The 19,807-nt window shown below is 18.2% G+C and overlaps 1 protein-coding gene across 4 annotated transcripts in view; it reads right to left on the bottom strand.

Moving 5' to 3' along the window:
* The window catches only part of Bm9363 (Uncharacterized protein), a gene marked incomplete at both ends in the record, with an annotated part of 40,215 nt that overhangs the window by 306 nt on the left and 20,102 nt on the right, over positions 1-19,807 (bottom strand). For all 4 annotated transcript variants that reach the window (XM_043075889.1, XM_043075891.1, XM_043075890.1 and 1 more), the window contains 28 exons: positions 24-111; positions 202-312; positions 1,354-1,425; positions 1,899-2,035; positions 2,403-2,612; positions 3,127-3,230; positions 3,987-4,047; positions 4,778-4,873; positions 4,982-5,045; positions 5,193-5,318; positions 5,551-5,691; positions 6,046-6,143; positions 6,857-7,025; positions 10,954-11,061; positions 12,006-12,071; positions 12,519-12,656; positions 13,192-13,259; positions 13,374-13,458; positions 14,653-14,748; positions 15,040-15,171; positions 15,450-15,547; positions 15,744-15,876; positions 16,718-16,813; positions 17,159-17,308; positions 18,249-18,337; positions 18,475-18,652; positions 18,849-18,989; positions 19,495-19,611. In XM_043075889.1, coding sequence (XP_042931823.1) covers positions 24-111; positions 202-312; positions 1,354-1,425; positions 1,899-2,035; positions 2,403-2,612; positions 3,127-3,230; positions 3,987-4,047; positions 4,778-4,873; positions 4,982-5,045; positions 5,193-5,318; positions 5,551-5,691; positions 6,046-6,143; positions 6,857-7,025; positions 10,954-11,061; positions 12,006-12,071; positions 12,519-12,656; positions 13,192-13,259; positions 13,374-13,458; positions 14,653-14,748; positions 15,040-15,171; positions 15,450-15,547; positions 15,744-15,876; positions 16,718-16,813; positions 17,159-17,308; positions 18,249-18,337; positions 18,475-18,652; positions 18,849-18,989; positions 19,495-19,611 — 3,172 coding nt within the window. The remainder of the gene's footprint in view (positions 1-23; positions 112-201; positions 313-1,353; positions 1,426-1,898; positions 2,036-2,402; positions 2,613-3,126; positions 3,231-3,986; positions 4,048-4,777; positions 4,874-4,981; positions 5,046-5,192; positions 5,319-5,550; positions 5,692-6,045; positions 6,144-6,856; positions 7,026-10,953; positions 11,062-12,005; positions 12,072-12,518; positions 12,657-13,191; positions 13,260-13,373; positions 13,459-14,652; positions 14,749-15,039; positions 15,172-15,449; positions 15,548-15,743; positions 15,877-16,717; positions 16,814-17,158; positions 17,309-18,248; positions 18,338-18,474; positions 18,653-18,848; positions 18,990-19,494; positions 19,612-19,807) is intronic.

The raw sequence follows: 19,807 nt of genomic DNA, 5'->3' as shown, positions 1-19,807 counted from the left end.
TTAAAAAAAAAAAAAAGACATACACTTAATAAGACAATTTTAGCTGTTGGTGCTCTAATTTCAAACCATATTCGACGATAATCTTTCAAATCATTTGGTGAACTTTCATTCCTAAAAATTAAATTTGTTAATTAAACAAAAAATTGAAATTGAAAAAAAAAAAAAAAAATGAAAATGAAAAATAATAAATTATAATTTTACCACATTGCTAAACGCCATTTATATCGATCACCACTGGGTTGTTTTTTAATTAAAAATGTACCATCTAAGAAATTTTTTGTGGTATCACGAAATCGATACATTTGATCTAATCTATAAATAAATAAATAAATTTTTTGCTTTTTCTTTTTTTTTTTCGGTGTAACAAAATAATTTATACAAAAAATTTGATTAAATAAATAAATAATAAAGAAATAAAATTGTAAATTTTATAAAATTAAATTGAAATTTGATTAGATTAACAAACAAAATTGTAAATTTATAAATTAAATTGAAATTTGATTAGATAAATGGATAATAAAGAAATAAAATTGTAAATTTTATAAAATTAAATTGAAATTTGATTAGATTAACAAACAAAATTGTAAATTTTATAAAATTAAATTGAAATTTGATTAGATAAATGAATAATAAAGAAATAAAATTGTAAATTTTATAAAATTAAATTGTAATTTGATTAGATTAATAAAAACAAAATTGTAAATTTTATAAAATTAAATTGAAATTTGATTAGATAAATGAATAATAAAGAAATAAAATTGTAAATTTTATAAAATTAAATTGAAATTTGATTAGATAAATGATTAACAAAGAAATAAAATTGTAAATTTTATAAAATTAAATAGAAATTTGATTAGATAAATGAATAATAAAGAAATAAAATTGTAAATTTTATAAAATTAAATTGTAATTTGATTAGATTAATAAAAACAAAATTGTAAATTTTATAAAATTAAATTGAAATTTGATTAGATAAATGAATAATAAAGAAATAAAATTGTAAATTTTATAAAATTAAATTGAAATTTGATCAGATAAATAAATAATAAAGAAATAAAATTGTAAATTTTATAAAATTAAATTGTAATTTGATTAGATTAATAAAAACAAAATTGTAAATTTTATAAAATTAAATTGAAATTTGATTAGATAAATGAATAATAAAGAAATAAAATTGTAAATTTTATAAAATTAAATTGAAATTTGATCAGATAAATAAATAATAAAGAAATAAAATTGTGAATTTTATAAAATTAAATTGAAATTTAATCATCATTTAATTAAAAAATTTAATCAATTTTAATTGATTACATTGGTCAGAAAAACAAAATAAAAAAAAAAAAAAAAACAAACTCAAATATTTTTTGATTTGCTTGATCCAATAACCATTCTTTATGTGCCATACCAGCTTCTAATTCACCAATTCTAAATAAAATATAAATTAAAATTATTAAAAAATTTTAATTACAAAAAATAAATTAATTTTTTTTTTTTTTTGTAGATTACTACAAAATGTAATCAATGAGAATTAATTTAATGATTAAGAATTTAATTTTTGATTAATTTTTAAAATAATTTTTGTTTTTGTTTTTTGGATGATTTGCAAATCATTTTTAGATTTAATTAATAAAATTGAATTAATTTTTTTTTTTGTAGATTACTACAAAATGCAATCAATAAGAATTAATTTAATAATTAAAAATTTAATTTTTAATTAATTTTTGTTTTTTTGAGTAATTTGCAAATCATCTTCAGATTTAATTAATATAAATTTTAATAAAAAATAATTAAATAATGAAAAATTTGCACTTAATAAAATTAATGAAGCCAATTATTCATTCTTGTAAGTTAACCATTTAATTAATTAATTAATTATTTAATTATTGAATAAGTCATACTTCCATTTTGCATCATTCCAATATTGTGTTACTTCACCTAATCGCCATTCCACCTTACTTTTTTCATCTCTCAATGTTTCCTCAATTTTTTTCATTTCATCAAATTTCGACCAATCAATACCACCATTTTCAGTATGCTAAAAATTTATACTAATTTAAATTTTTAATTTAAATATGAGAAAAAAAATTTTTTTTTCTTCAGTACAATTTAATTTCTATCTTTTTCAAATTTAACTTTTACTTGCATCAAATAATTAATAAAAAAAAAGAGAAAAAAAAATTTGTCAATTTTAGACCAAATAAAAAAAAAGAAAAACAAAAAATTGGGATAATTTTTTAAAAAATAAAAATAAATTATTGTTAGGAAAAATTAAAAAATTTTAAGAAAAAAAAAAATTAACAAAAATTTTCTAATTTAAATTTGATTTAAATTTTTAATTTAAATTAAATTTGCTATTCATTTAAGCAATTATTATTTAATGAAAATTAATTAATAATTTTTACCTTTTTACGTGCGTCAGTTAATTCACTTTGAAGTCGTGCATTTTCATCACGTAACCACGTGCACTGTCCGTGTAAATCTTGCAATTCACGTTCCTGATTTGCAACACGTTCCTTAGCAAGCCATATCTCTTCACCTGTTCGACGTTGCTCATCTTCATGCCCTTTGACCTTTTCATATGAACTTTGTAATTCATTTTCTAATCGTTTCACCTAAAATAAATCGATTATTAATTTAATTTAAAAAAAAAAATTTTTTTTTAAAATTATTAATTTATACTAAATTAAAAAAAATTATTTATAATAAAAAAAAAAAGATTTTTATTAATTTAAATAAAAAAATATTAATTTATATTAAACATAATTTTTTTTGTTAAAAAAAAAAAGAAGAAAAAACCATTTAAAAAAAGTAAAAGGAAGTATTTTTCTTTTTTATTTTTTAAAATGTAATTTCAAATTTGTGAAAGTTTTTGTTCTATAACAAATATTTTAATAATTTCATATAGCATTAAAAGTTTAATTAAGTATAATTGAATAGAATTTTATTTGATATAATTAATTAATTTATTAAAAAAAAAAGAAATTGAAATAATTAAAATTTATGAAAATGTCGCAGCATCATTTATTAATAAATATTTATTTATTTATTTATTTCTTTTTTTCATAAAATAACAAAAAAGTACTTTTTTTTTCATTTTCAAATTTGAAATAAATTTCAATTACTTACCTTTTCTTCTAATTCATATTTTTTACGATTTAAAATAATTAACTCCGAGGATAATTCATTATATTCCTCCGACATTATCTGATTACCACCAATTCCATGAGATTCTTAAAATTAAATAAAATTCAATCATTTATAGAAACACTACAAAATGTTAAATTTATATTCTAAAAACAATTTAGATACTTTGGAAGTGTTCTAAAATAATAGCCTAAAATTAATTATTAAAAAACCTGAAATAATAGCCTAAAATTAAAACATGAATGTGGAAGAATTTTTGAAATTGCTAACCAACAATGATAATCATTTAAATTTGATAAAATGCAAATTTTATAAAGTTAAAGTAATTGCTCCCTTTTTTTTTGGTTAAAAAAATTACTTTAATTAAATTCGAAAATTGAATGTTTTCAATTTTCAATTCTGAAACAGAAAATTAAATTTGAAATGAAAATGCATTCTTATTTAGATATTTTTCTAAACAAACAATAACAAATAAACAAGAAATTATATCAACTTGATTAATTCAAATTTCTTATTAATAATTTTTGAACATTTTCAAAAATTTCTAATATAATTAAATAAAATTAAGAATTTTGTTAATAACTTAAATTTCCATCACTGTTACTGTGTTTATGCAAATTAGCTCTGCTCCTAAATTAATTTTCATGTCAACTTTTCAAATTAATTAATTTAGTATTAAAAATAATTAATTTAGTATATTTATTAATTCCTTTCAAAGTGATAATTTCAAATAAATATTTCTTTTAAAATAATTAACAATTTTCAACTTTTTTTTTTCGTTTCAAAAAAACAACTTTTTTTTTTTTTTTGTTTATTAAATTAATAAATTTAAATTAACATACGAATGGCAGTGCTTGTTGGCGATACGTCATTTTGTTGATTTGCTAACGTTTGTGCGTGTTCCTAAAGTTAAGTTATACTTTTTTCATTATCAATTTAAAATTGTTATCATTTATCATTGAATCATTTATCATTTAAAAAATATTTTAAATCCATAATAATAATAATAAGTTGTATAATTGAATTATAAAGTAATAATTTTTATATAAAAATATATATGTAAATAAGTATTAATTAAATATTGAAGAAACGAATTAAAAAAATAAAAACAAATTTTGCAATGTAAATAAATAAAACCTTTTTTTTTAAAAAAAAAAAAAAATTTAATTCTTTAAATGTTTACAATTATAAATGAAACAGAATGTTTCAAATCATTAATAATACATTAAACAGAAATAATATTAATTTTGTATAATTTAAATTATAAAATATTAGAAATTAATTTCTCGATATTATCTGAGGAAGTACCTAATACATTCAATTTGTATATTTGCTATAAAATATTTTAAAATTAAAAATAAAAAAAAAATAAAACTTTTTTCTTATTTATATTACAAATTTTCTTGTTATTTTAATTCTTTTTTATTAAGAATTTAATTAATATTTATTGAAAATTATGTAAATATTTTAAATTTTTGATATTATATTTTTTTATTTCATTTTTTTTTTTTATTACTTTAATATTTTTTGATAAAAATTTTAATTTTTTACTAGCTTCATCTTTATTATTAGCATCACCTTCAAGCATTTTTCTTTTAATTAAATTTTTTTAAAATTAAATTATCATTTTTACCTCTTTCAATCGTCGTAATTCTTCTTCCTGAAATTGCACATATTCTTCCATATTTGAAAGTTTCTCATGTAATACTGATAATTTTGATGAGAAATCCTAAGATAATAAAATAGTAATTGAATTTGTAATGAAAATTTATAAATAATTTATTACTTAAAATATAATATAAAACAATTGAAAAATTAAATTTTGAAATTTAAATACCTCATTTGGTAGTAATTCTTTCTCGTACTGAACATTAATAGCATCTGATTCCAGTTTAGCAATTCTAAATTGGAAATGAAATTATTAATTAGGATTGTAAAGAAAAATTAGAGTTTAATTTTTCTTTTCAATTATTAAATTAAAATTGAGATTTAAAAAAAAAAGAGTTTTACATGGAAATAAAATTTAATTGAAATAAATAAAGAATTACTTATTATGAAGCTGTGAAATTTTCGCATTTTTCTCATCTATTTCACTGGTCAGCTTGTCAAGTTCAATTTTATTTAACTTTGCTCCATGTCGAGCATCGCTTAATTCTCTTTCAAGAATATCTATTCTAAAATTTATTAATGATAATACGATACTTAAATAAAATTAAATGTGGGAATTAAATTTGAATTTATTTTATATTATTTGTGAAATTTGCATGTAAAATTATTGTTATTTAAGCATTTTTCAAATCATTTACAGATTATTTGTTGCTGTTTTATTAAAATTTTATAAAATAAAATTATGAATTTTAAAATAAGTAATTAAAATAAATAATTAAAAAGAATATATTTACATACTTATTATTAGCATCAGTAAGCCATTGTCGATACTCTCCGAGATTCCATTCTTTCTCACTTGTTATCCTATTCAAATCATCAATTATTCGATTCTTTTCACCGATTACATCTCTTAAATCTTTGATTACTTGATGCAAATTTCTGAAATTTAATTTTTATTTTATTTTAAATTATTTTAATAAATTCTGAAATTTAGTTTTTATTTTATTTTAAATTATTTTAATAATTGCCTCAATAATATTATAAATGAAAATATTGCTTTTATTTCTAAATTAACTTAAAACTTTTAGCAGCAAGTTAAATAAATTCGAAAATCTCAAAATAAAGAAATGAAATTTTTTTCAAAATTCTTCTCCCTCCCTCTCTCTCTCTCTCCTCTTTCATTCTTATATCATTTTCTAAAAACAAACAACTCGTTCCAGTTAATTAAATTTTTTAAAAAAAATTTAAAAAAAAAATTTAAAAAAAGAAAAGGAATAAATTTAAAATACATACGTAATTTCTTCTACTTTCTCAGCTATTTCAGTGGTAAACTGTTGCAATTGATCATCCTTTTCATATAATCGAATCATTAATTCGGTCTCATTTTCACCCTAAAAAAAATTTTTTTCAATTTTAAAATGATATCATTAATAGCTTCACAATATTGTTAAAATAATAATTAAATAAAATATAACAGAAAATGTTGACAAATTCTATGCAAAATAATTATTTTAATTTTATTAAATTTAATTTTTTTCTAAATTATCCTTAGCTTTTTGTCGAAATAGATTTCATTATAATTTCTCAAGATAGCAATAATTTAATTGTTATTATTTCAAAAATAAAAACGTCACTTATAATTAATAGCCATAATTTATAAATTTATTAGATTTAATCAATTTCTTAGATATAAATTTATTGGACTTTTTTTTTGAACAATAACAATAAGATAAACATATTTGTAATAGTAAATTAATAATTAATTGTAATCAAATATTATTAGAATGTATTTGTGAGTAAACAACTTAAAATAATATATCATTTCAAATTAAGTCAAAATAATAAATCATTTCAAATTATTTTCTAAAAATTTGTTTGAAATAAAAATTGTATTTGGAGGAATACCGTACTACGCTTGCATCAATCAACGGTAATACAGTAATGCGGCATACTGTATTATTTTATTTTAATTTGATTAAATTTAAATTATCTAAATTACTCATTGCTTTTTTTTTCTCGAAACAAATTTAATTATGATTTCTCGAGACATAATTAATCATAATTTCTTAAATTTTAAGAATTAAAATTTATCGTAATCTGCTACCTTATGAGAAATATTGGTTGCAAAAGGTGAAAGGTTATAACATTGTTGTTTTAGATTATCAACTTGTTGTTGTAAACAATTACGTTCTACTTCAATTGCTTTCTTTTCATTAATGATTGCATCAATTGTTTGTTCTTTTTTATCAAGCAATGCCGACATCTCTTCGTTTCTGAAATAATTATTTGCGACATTTGCGCTCCTCTAAAATATGCATGATGATTTCTGTAATTCGTAATGCTCGAAGAATTTGATTAATAAAATGAAATAAAAATATAGTTGTATATAGTTAGAAAAAGAAAATAAACAATAAATAAAAGATAATAATTGTCAAAGATGTCACATAAATGTGATATAGTCAAAATTAGTCGATCATATGATAATCGGAATAATTGATCGATTATTTGTGAGTAAGCATTCAGTTATTATCTTTTGATTACTTATAACTTATTCATGAAGTAAAGTGCCTTTTGATTACTTATTCATGAAGTAAAGTACCTTTTGATTACTTATTCATGAATTAAAGTACCTTTTGATTACTTATAACTTATTCATGAAGTAAAGTACCTTTTGATTACTTATTCATGAATTAAAGTACCTTTTGATTACTTATAATTTATTCATGAAGTAAAGTAAACAAACTTAAGAAAGCAACTTTTAATTACTTGTAATTTATTCATGCAGTAAAGTATCTTTTGATTACTCATAACTTACTCATGAAATAAAGTAAACAAACTTAATATAAAGTATTTTAGGAGCATAACAACAATTACACCTTATAAGACTTATTATCTTTTTGGCATATTTAACTTATCATATACTAACAGAAAAGTAATTGAATAAACAAAATTAATTACTGCTTTAGACTTTCATTAATATTTATTAGCAAATTTAAATTGGTTAAGTAAAAAAAAAAAAAAAAAAGGGAAAAGAGTTCCATACAATAAAATCAGTTTATCTTAATTATTATTCAATATAATTAATTATTTAAATCAAATTCATATCATTCCGGCAAATATATTTTTGGTTGTTTTCAGGAAGAAATTCATGATAATACTTTTATCAAGTATTAATTATTTTAATTTTTTAACAAATATTGTTTTCATATTTTTTAAAAATATTTCTTACTTATACTTAAATCATACTATTTAATTATATTACTAATCAATTATTAATATTTATGTTCAGCAAGAAAAAAGAAAAAATATTCATAAACTTTTTTTTTTTCTTGTTTTTATAAAGATAAAGAACCAATAAAAAAATTATAATAAATAAATTAAATTGCAAATAATTAAGCAATACAAAAACAATCAAACCAATCAAATTTCATACTGATTTTAATTTTCTCAATTAATTTATTCAAATTTTATTATATGAGCAGATAAATGCAAGAGAGAGAGAGAGAGAGAGAGAGAGAGAAGAAAAAAAGTAAAAATAAATAATTTGAAAAAGATTAGAAAATAAAAAGTAAATAGTAAAGTACAATTAGTAAAATTTTAAAGATTAGTGTAAAATTGAAAGATAAAAGTGATTCATTTCAATGCTTATATATTGAATCAATGTAAAATCAAAAATCAACAATGCCACGTGATTTTTTTAAAAAAAAAAAAAAGTTCATTTTTAAATTTAACTAAAGAACTAACAATTAATTTCACATCATTGATTCATTTTTACAAAAAAAAAGAAATGAGATAATCATTTGATATTTACATCAATTAGTTTGTTTATTTTATTTACATTTTAGACATACAATAAACAACACAACATTAAAACAGGTAAATTATAAATTAATGAGAACAGGTAAACTAAAGATTACACCCATAGGAACAGGTAAAAAGTGCAGGTTACTATGACCGAAATGCTAAATTGTAGGTTTTGCAGATTAATCATTGAAAACACTTAAAGTGCAAAATACTTGGTGATAACAGGTAAACTGCAAATTATTTGATGAGTGCAGGTAAATTGCAGGTTGCATGATGAGAATGTTATTGTAACAATGAGTAATAAAATGCAAATGAGATGAAAGTGATAATTTGAAATGATACTGGATGATAAATATTGTAATGGAATGGAATTATTTTGAGTTAGAATTAGAGGAATACTTTGTGATAAGTTAGAATCAGAGGAACACTTTGTGATAAGTTATAATCAGAGGAATATTTGTGATAAGTTATAATCAGGAGGAATACTTTGTGATAAGTTAGAATCAGAGGAACACTTTGTGATAAGTTATAATCAGAGGAATATTTGTGATAAGTTATAATCAGGAGGAATACTTTGTGATAAGTTAGAATCAGAGGAACACTTTGTGATAAGTTATAATCAGGAGGAATACTTTGTGATAAGTTAGAATCAGAGGAATACTTTATGATAAGTTAGAATCAAAATAATTTTAAAATAATTCGAAATATTTTCTAAATCTAATGTGTACTTATTTTTAGACCAATTTCTTTCATTCAAAAGATGATATAAATAAAATTTAACAAAAATACAGAAAAAAAAAGTACTTTTTAAATCAAATTTAATTTTAATTACTCTATTATTTATATTCATCAATTACTTTACCATAAATTAATTCAATCATTTGAATTTAATTCATTTATTTATAAAAGTTACTATATTGTAAACATTTTATTATGTTAATAATTTTCTTACAAAATTCAAATGATGCAATCATATAAATGTTAATTTTTTATAATTCTTTCATTATTATTTTTTTTTTTTTTTTTGAAAAAAGTTAAATTTGAAGTAATTTTCTTTGAAAAATTTAAATTAAATTTAAATTAATTTTTTTTTTTTTTTTGAAAAAGTTAAAATTAATTAGCTTTTGAAAAATTGAATCATTTTTTTGCTCAAATTAGCTACAATTACATCATTTTTTAAAAGTAAGTACACAATAAAATGACGTTCATTTTAAATTAATTAATGTTCAAAAATCAAAAAACATATACGAAATAGAATTTTCTTTTTTAACAAAACTTATCAATCATTAACTTTTTTTTTTTTTAAGTTAAAAAATTTAAAAAGAAAATAAGACGTCATTTTTGTTTAGACGATCACATGCCTTTTTACACTATCAGAAATTAATCAGTGCAATGATTTAATATGACATACTGTTATCAGTATTATCACATATCACAGTGATTAGTCTAAACTTACTGAAACAAAATTAAATTAAATGTTTTATCTTTAGTCTTTGAAAATAATACTTTAAAAAAAAAAAAAAAAGAGATTTTATTTATAACTATAAAAAAAATAAAATTTCAAAATTTGCTTACATTATTTTTTGAATATTTTAAAATATTCAAAAAATAAATATTACTTGAAAATAATTTAGTATGCAAAGATTAAATTTAATCGTATTGTTATTATTATCACAATCAGCAAATTCATTTTTAATTACTTAATCAAACCAATGCTAAAAAATTAAAACTGATTAAATGATTTTTTAATTTCCAATCAAAAATTTTAATTAATTTATTTTTATTATTAAAAGATTGTTATTAAAATTAGAAAAAAAAGAAAAAATAATGATGAAATGATAGTTAAAGAGCAAATAATTGCTATTGCTATATCAAATATCATGAATTTAAATTTGAAATTAATAAAAAAAAAAGAAAGATTTTCAAAAAAAAAATTAATACAAATTAACAATTTATGAATTGGTGACATAAAATTTGTGATAAGAATTATTCATTAATTAAATTTAACAAAATTACTCATTTAAAATTCAAAATTAAAGTAATGACGATTAAATATATACTTAGTTATATAATTTTAATCTTACTTAAACATAATATTACTTAAAAATCTTACTTAAACTAATTTTTAGATAAGCATATATCAGTTAATTATGTAAGTTAATTTTTAAATAAGCATATGACAGTTAATTACCTAAGTTAATTTTTAAATAAGCATATGACAGTTATTTACCTAAGTTAATTTTTAAATAAGCACATGACAGTTAATTGCCTAAGTTAATTTTTAAATAAGCATATGACAGTTAATTACCTAAGTTAATTTTTAAATAAGCATATGACAAATAATTACCCAAATTAATTTTTAAATAAGCATATGACAGTTAATTAAAATGATATTACCTGACATTGGCTTCTTTCAGGTTTTGTTCCAATTCAGATTTTAATCTTATCAAATTTTCAATTTCAGCATTCTTATCACCATCATCAGCATTATCAAATTCTTTAACACTAAAAAAAATGAAAATTTAGGATTACACTACCTTCTACTCTTTTTTTTTAAAAAAGTAATAAATTTTTTAAGTTAGATTTTTAGTTTGTATTAATTTCTATCTCAATTAATTTACAATTTAACTATCAATTTTGATTGAAATGATTATTTCATTTTGCTATTTTAAGTTCAATGTTGTTTTTAAGTTTTGTTATTTTAAATTTCAAATTCCAACAGAATGTTGAAAATAAAATTCGGTTATTAAAGAAAATTTTAGGTTAATAACAAATGAAATGTCTTTATTAAACATTTCATATTCATTTCCAATTTATTATTATTATTATTATTATCATTAATTATTATGCATTTTTTTGTATTTTATATTATAAGATTAATAATTTTAATAAAATTCAATTCAAATTTGTATAATTTCGATTATAAGATTATGTTATTTAATGAAATAACTTATTAATGAAACTTAATTTGCAATAGAAATGATTGAATTAATCGATTAATTGATTGATACAAATAAATAAATAATTCAAATAATAATTTAAACTATTCATTCTCTGATTTCTGATCAATCAATTTTAAATATATTTTTAGATTATTTAATTAGGAAAGATAGCATTTCCAAAAAAAAAAAAAAAAAAAAAAAAAAAAAAACATTTTTAAAAAAAAAAAAAAAAAAAAAAAAAAAAAAAAAAATCTTTTATTGTACTTTTGAAGTATTTCGTAAAAAAAGAAAATTATTTTAAAAATAAAAAAGCAAAACGAAAACAAAACAAAAAAAAAAGCAAAGTAATAGAAAAAAAAAGTTAAAATTCTTAGAATTTTTAGAAATATTTAGTTTATTGAAATATTTGCAAAAAAAAAAAAAAAAAATTATATAAAAAAAAATTACAAAATTAAAAAAATTATATTAATAAAAAAAAAAAAGTGAAAAGAAAAAGAAAAATTTTACATTTCGATCGTTTCCAATTGTTTTTCCAATGTATTTTCTAAAATTTGTTTTTCCAATTCGATAATTCTGAAAAAAATAAATAAATAAAATAACTTTGTTGTAATTTTTTTTTTAATTTTATCAAAATTTTTAAAATTCATTAGACAATTTTTTTTTTTTTTGTAATTTTTTTAAATTTTATCAAATTTAAAAGATTTTTTTTTTTGCTGAAATAATAATAATTGAAGAATTAAAAATATAATACTTAAAAATTTGCAAACATTTGCACTATGATATGTTAATTAGCATATCATTTTTTAAATGATTAATTTAAAAATTATGAAAAAATTTAAATTTGTTAATTTCTACTTTATTAGTGATAAAATGTAACAAATGCTTATTTGAGAGATTGTTTAAAATGAAAAGCGCAAATGTCCAAAGTTTTATTTGATAAGCATTTCTGCTAATTTTTAAGTAATGCAAATTTTATTAAAATTAAAAATAATTTTAATTTAACATTTTAATTAAACTAACTCATTGCATGCATCCATTATTGATTCTTTTCTTTCATTTAATAATTGCTCAGTTTTACTACGTTGCTCCATAAGTGCGTCAATAATTTTTTGATAATTTAATTCTTTGCATAGATTTTCCAATGAACAATTTATTGAGCTAAAATATAATAATAATAATAATAATAATACTAATAATACTAATAATAGCAATAATAGCAATAATAATAGTAATAATAATAATAATAGTAATAATAGCAATAATAATAGTAATAATAATAATACTAAAATTATTAATGTATAATTTTACATTTTAAAATTTGTTAATTGAAAAAAGACAAAAAGCAAAAACTGAAATATACATTGAAAAAGTTTAATTAATCTAGTTTAAAGTTTAACTAACTTTAATAAATTCTTTATATCTGCTAATAAAGAATTTTGAGAAATATTAACAATTTTTTATTTTACAAAAAAACAAAAAAACAAATAAATTAAATTTTAAAAAAAATAAAAAGTAAAAAAATCAAAAATTCAATTTAATATAGCAAAAAAAAAAAAAAAAAAACAATTTACTAATTTTATTACGATAATATTAAAAGTATTTTTAAAAAGTTATAAAAAGAAAATTTAAAAAAAAAAAATTAAAAAATTACTATTGTATTATTTTTATTATTTTAATAAAAATATAATAATACCTGAGATCAATACCAATACTTTCAATACGATTTAAACTTGGAATTTCTTTGCATTCACAATAATTTTGCTAAAATTAATACAATAAAATTTTACATTAAAAATTAAATTTTTTATCAAATTTTTAAATTAAAAAATAAAAATTAAAATAGAATTAAAAAGAAAAATGAATTTTTTTTTTTACCAATTCAATTTCTTTTTTTCCATTTATTAGAGCATTTTGAATTTCATCTTGTAAATGTTTTACATTTTCTTTTAATTGTATATTCCTGGAAAAGATTAAAATTAATTAAATTTGTTTTAAGCATTGATTTAATTTAATTACATTTAAAATTATTCAAATCATTGCTGTATATCAATTGTATGTTATTTTTGAAAAAAAGATCAAAAATATGCGATTTTTTAGATAATACTTTTTAGGTGTAAAAATCAAATTTTTAAGTAATAAATGTACATATCTTAGGTTTAAGTAATTTCAATTTCATATTTCAATTAACTTTCACATTTCAATAAATAAAATTTTATATTTAAATAAATAAAAAATACAAAAATTAAGTTTAAGTAATTTTAATTTCATATTTCAATTATTTCATATTAATATATTATATATTTCAATTTTATTTTCATATTTCAATAAATAAAATTTCATATTTAAATAAATAAAAAAATACATATTTTAAGTTTAAGTAACTTTAATTTCATATTTCAATTATTTCATATTAATATATTATATATTTCAATTAATTTTCATATTTCAATAAATAAAATTTCATATTTAAATAAATAAAAAAATACATATTTTAAGTTTAAGTAACTTTAATTTCATATTTCAATTATTTCATATTAATATATTATATATTTCAATTTAATTTTCATATTTCAATAAATAAAATTTCATATTTAAATAAATAAAAAAATACATATTTTTAGTTTAAGCATTTTTAATTTCATATTTCAATTAATTTTTATATTTCAATAAATAAAATTTCATATTTCAACAAATAAAAAATACATATTCTAAGTTTAAGTAATTTCAATTTCATATTAATATATAATATATTTCAATAAATAAAATTTATATTTCAATAAATAAAAAAATACAAAATTTAATCTTAAGTAATTTCAATTTCATATTAATATATTATATATTTCAGTTAAATATCAAACATATGTTCCAATTAGTATTAATTTTATATATTAATTAATATTTTAAATAATTTATTACCATTTAATATTTTAAATAATAAAAAATAATTATTCGTAATAATTACTCTTATAATAGCATAAATATTACATACAAAATATATATATGCAAAAATTACTTTTATTAATTAGAAACAAATCATACTTTTAGTTTATTTAAAAAGTTTTGAAAATAATTTAATTTAAACTTTTCACTTATAAATTTTAATTTTACAATGATTATTGAGAAAATGATTTTGAAACTAAGAAAAAAGTTAAACTTTTGATTTAGCGCTTCATTTTCCATACGTAAAATTTCAATTGTTCTCTCATTGACCTCTTTTAAATGTGTTAATTCATCCTCTAAAATGGCTATCCTAAAAAAGAAAAATTTCAATTTGTATTTTATTATTTTAAATTTCATTGAAAAATTTAATTCAAATTCAAAAAAAAAAAAAAAAAACAAAAAATATAAAATTGAAAAAGAAAAAAAAATTATTGAATAAAAAAAAAAAAAACAATTTTTTCTTTCAATTAGCAAAAATTTATTATAATATTAGTTTCCATTTTTGATAAATTCATTGAAAAGTTTTTTTTTTTTTCAAAAAGTTTTTTTTTTGAGAAATTTATAAAATAATTATTTATTTCAAAAAAAAAAAATTGTTAACCGATTATTAGCATTGCGAAGCCATTCACAATGCTCGCTAAGTTGCAATTCGATATCATTTTTTTGTTTCAATAAATTTTCATTTTCCACTTTTTGTTGATGAAATTCGTTATTCAAATTTTCGATTATTTTCCTTAAATTTTTTAAATTTTTAAAACAATCAAAAATAATTTTAATATAATTTAAGAAACGATTGAATATTACTTTATAAAATTTTGAAAAAGTTTAACTGCTTTTTTTTTGTTGAAGCAATAATAAATTAAATTCAATAATTAATAAACGTTTCAAAATTAAATAGTAAAATTAGAAAATTAATGTTAATTTCTAATTTAAAACATATATATTAATTGTAGGATAAATTGTGCAAAAAATTTTTAATGTTATAATTGTAAAAATTAAAATAAAATTTACCGGAAATTCACCACTTCTGAAACTTCCGGTTCAATTTTTTCCAAATATTCTTGAATGGTTGCAAGTAGAGCACTTAATTGTGCATATTTTTTACATAACTAAAATATAAAATTTTAATTTATGCAATTTTAATCTAATTTTTTATTCAATTTGTTTTTGTGTACAAAAATTAATTTCAGCTCTAATTTTCATTCAAAAATATACTCAAAAAATTAAAATTTCATTCAATCATTTGATAAAAGTAAAAATTGAAAAAATTTTTCTCAAATGATTGAAAAGAAAAGAGAATTCAACCTGCTTAAATTCTTCCTCTAAATTTTCCATTTCTTTAGTTTGTCCCAAAAGAAGCATTGTCGTTTGTGAATCTTTCGATAAATTTCTTATTACAATTTTAGTTTTTATTAAAGTTTCGTTCAATTTCTTATTTCTGTAAACAAACAAACAAACAAACAAACAACAACGATAATTGAAACATTAAAATGATTAGTTTATCAATTATGATGTAATATTTTTTCTTTCAAATCATAAACAAAAATGAAATAATGAAATTTAATTTAGAAATTTTTAAGCTTCTAACAATTGATTTAATTTAATTAAATTTTTTTTTTTAAAAAAACTATTTTTCATATGCATTTGAATCATAGAAAATTTTCTTTAATATATGTTACGATTAAAAGGAAATTAAATTCGGAATATATATTTTAGCAATGATTTGATTACAATTGCAAAATGTTAAAAGAAAAAAAATGAAAAAAAAAAGAGAGGAAAACTCGATGAGAATTTTATATTAGAGAGAAAAAAGCGAAATAATTATATTAAAATCATATTATTCTTATGTTAGATTTTTTTTATTTTATATTTTTATTTTATTTTATTTTATAAATTGTAAATTAATTTTCAAACTCCAACTTTTAACGCATACCGCAATCATAAGTTAATACCTCAAACCAAAATAAATACATACTAATCGTTTCACATTTCAATTAATTAAAATTTCTTTTCATATTTGAATCAATTAAACTTTTCAATATCATTGCTTTTTCTTACTTAGCTATAACCACTCTATCATAGCTAGAATCATTATTTTTTACTAGTAAATTAAATGCATATAAAAAAAAAATGTAAGTAGTAGAATGTCAAAGTAAAATATAAATGGATAATGTAAATAAAACATAATTAATTATTTAGCTAATTAATAAAAATCAAATTAATTTAACTATATGCAATTTTTTTTTTTTGAGTGAAATGGAGAGAAAAAAGAAACAAACTTTTCATTTAATTCGAATACTTCATTACTTAAATTGTAAACTATATCATCGTGTTTTACTTTCACGCACGTCAATTCCGCTTCAAGTGATGCAATTCTGCAATGAAGCACAAAGTGAGCACGCAAATAAATTGAATGAACTCAAAAAACATAAATTTTTTTTTAAATAATACAAAAAAAAAATGAAAAATTGTTATTTTGATATTAGGAAAAATATTTCCCAATTTGTTTGATGCAAGATGAGAATTAAAGAAATGAAAAATTTTAATTGAGATAAATTAATTGAATAATAAAATAAAATATATTAGCACATACTTTTCAAATTTATCAAAAATTAAATCTGTTTAAATTCAAATCTTACAATAAAATAGAAATGAAATTTCTTTTTCATTTTTCATTTGGCTACTTTTTTCTGTCTTAAATTTAAATTTATGCTAATTACCGTTCATTAGCATCCTTTGTACGTTGCCGCTCTTCACCAAGAAACCATTCAGCGTCACATCGTTCCTTACATACACGTACGAGATCAGCGTCTTTTTGTTTCAGATCATCTTTTAATTTAGCTATTGTTGCTTCATGCTCACTAATTGTTCTACAATTTTTTCGATCAAAATGAAAGATATTTAATGACAGTGCGATTGAGAAATTGGAAAAACTACGTAGGAATTTTTAAAATTCATAAAGATGTTTATGCTTTGCATACTGTAATACGTTACAGTATCTGAGCTATGTTACAGTATTACATATTACTGTATTTGAGTGAGAAAAAATGTTACTTACTGAAAATTTAAAAAATTTAATTTAAGATGTAAATTTTAAAAAATTAAAAAAATTTAAATTCGTATTTTATTAAGTTTATTGAATTATCAAATTAATTAATTTAAAAAAAGACATATTTATGCGCATACTTCGCATAATGTAAAACGTTACAGTATTACATATTACAGTATTTGAGTGTAAAAAATGTTACTTGGTGAAAATTTAAAAAACTTAATTTTATGATGTAAATTTTAAAAAGTTAAAGAAATTTAAATTCGTATTTTATTAAGTTTGATTGAATTATTAAATTAATTAATTTTAAAATAAAGTTATAATCATGGGCATACTTCACATACTGTAATTATTGTACTTGAATAATGCTACAGTAATGCATATTGTAGTATTCGAGTGAAAAAAATGTCACTTGCTATATTTATGTCAAATATAATAATATCTAAATAATTAATGAATTCCAAAATGTGATACTACACAAATTAATAATAATAAAAAAGGCCTACCATGGGATTAAACTTGATTTAATCAAAAAATTCAATTGAAAGTGCTATTGTGATTTCATTTACATTTGAAAAAAAAAAAGTTTAAATCAATTAAATGCGCTATTTAAAATTAATTTAAAATGTATTTTTTGTAACACATTTAGAGGTAAACAAAGAAATTGCACAAAATTTTAAAAGATATAATTTTAATTTAAATTATATCTTTATTAAAGTTTAGCAATTCAAAAAATTACATGATTAACTAATAAAGCTTACATTTTTAAATGATTACTGTCATATACTTCTGCTGCTAGTTCCTCTGCTTCGAGCAATTTCTTCTCTAATTCAAATATTTTTTCAAATAACTGCAAAAGTTTGTTAAAATTTAAATTAATCACTTCAACATATTATCTTTTAATTCTATTGACGCAAGAAATTTTTAATTTATTATCATTTAATTTATCACAATATCTCCAAGAAATGAATTAATGATATGATATACCTTGCTTTTATCAATTTCCATTGATTCCGATTCGTTCTTATCAGTGTTTATTAATTCTGCTTCAATTGGTATTGCATTGATTTTATCACATTTTTCTTCTACTATTTCTGGTTGCTTTTCAAGGAATGAATTTAAAATTTCTTCCTTTTCAGCTAATTTTTCAGCTAACTCATTAGCTCTGCAATTTGTTAGTTACTATATTTGAAATATTGATTGGCTAATTTTAATTTTTTTACTTGGAATACATCCGATTTTTGCTCATTTCAGAACTGCAAATTAGAAATTAATTATATAAATAATATATTTATTAAGAAAGAGAAAATAAATCTTCAACAGTCATTTTCAATTTCTAAAAATTTAATTTTAAATTTAACCTATTATTAGCATCCTGAAGCAATTGACAGTGCTCTCCAAGTTTCCATTCTGTTTCATTTCTTTGTTTTATAATTTCATCGATATGTTTATTTTTATTATTAATTTCATTGCGCAAATCTTCTATCGTAGCATTTAATTTGCTATAAAATCAACTGATAACGAAAAAAATTGATAACTGATAAAAAGTTTGTTTTGCTCAAATTTTAAATTTTCTTTTTTAAGCCATTTTAAATTTTTATTTACTTTCAATAAATCAAAATATTTCATTTTAATTTTTTTTTTTTTTTTTATTTATAAAATTAAAATTAAAATTGTTGTTATCACTTATCAATAATTTCAATTATTAATCAATCGATGGAAAAAGAAGCAACAGAAAGATTTCTAATGAGACGCGAAGCTAACAATTATTGAATATCGTTTCAAATATGAGAAATTTAAACTTGATAAAAATAAGCATATTTATTTTAACTAAACTAACAATTTGAGAGATAAATTAAAACCAAAAAAAAACTATTCCTAGTTTAAATTTTAAAAACAAATTAATCTATATATTATCGTAAAAATAATTTTAAAATGAAAAATTGAAAAAGAAAAAAGATTAAAATAAATGTTTAGAACAAATTGGAAAAAAAAAAATAAACTTACTTAATATCATCATTTTGTGATATTTTAGTTAAATCAATTTTAAGACTATTATTTTCGCACCTTAATTCATCAATTTCTGCATTCTTTGCTACCACAATACCATCTAACCAATTAGCTCTTTAATAATCATTGAAATTATCAAATTTAATTTTAATTCAATGTTAAATATATTAGTAGATTAATGTGAAATATTTTTAATTTAATCAAAAAATGCATATATTCAATACCATTTCTATTATCACCCAAAATGATTTAATCAGAAATTATTTACCCAATTACTCTTTTATAATTTAAAAAATTAGAAATTACAATT

Source organism: Brugia malayi (assembly GCF_000002995.4).
Source record: "Brugia malayi strain FR3 genome assembly, contig: Bm_v4_ChrX_scaffold_001, whole genome shotgun sequence".
Lineage (NCBI taxonomy): Eukaryota > Metazoa > Nematoda > Chromadorea > Rhabditida > Onchocercidae > Brugia > Brugia malayi.
Note: the sequence above shows the minus strand (reverse complement) of the source record. Positions and strands in the feature narration are given on the sequence as shown.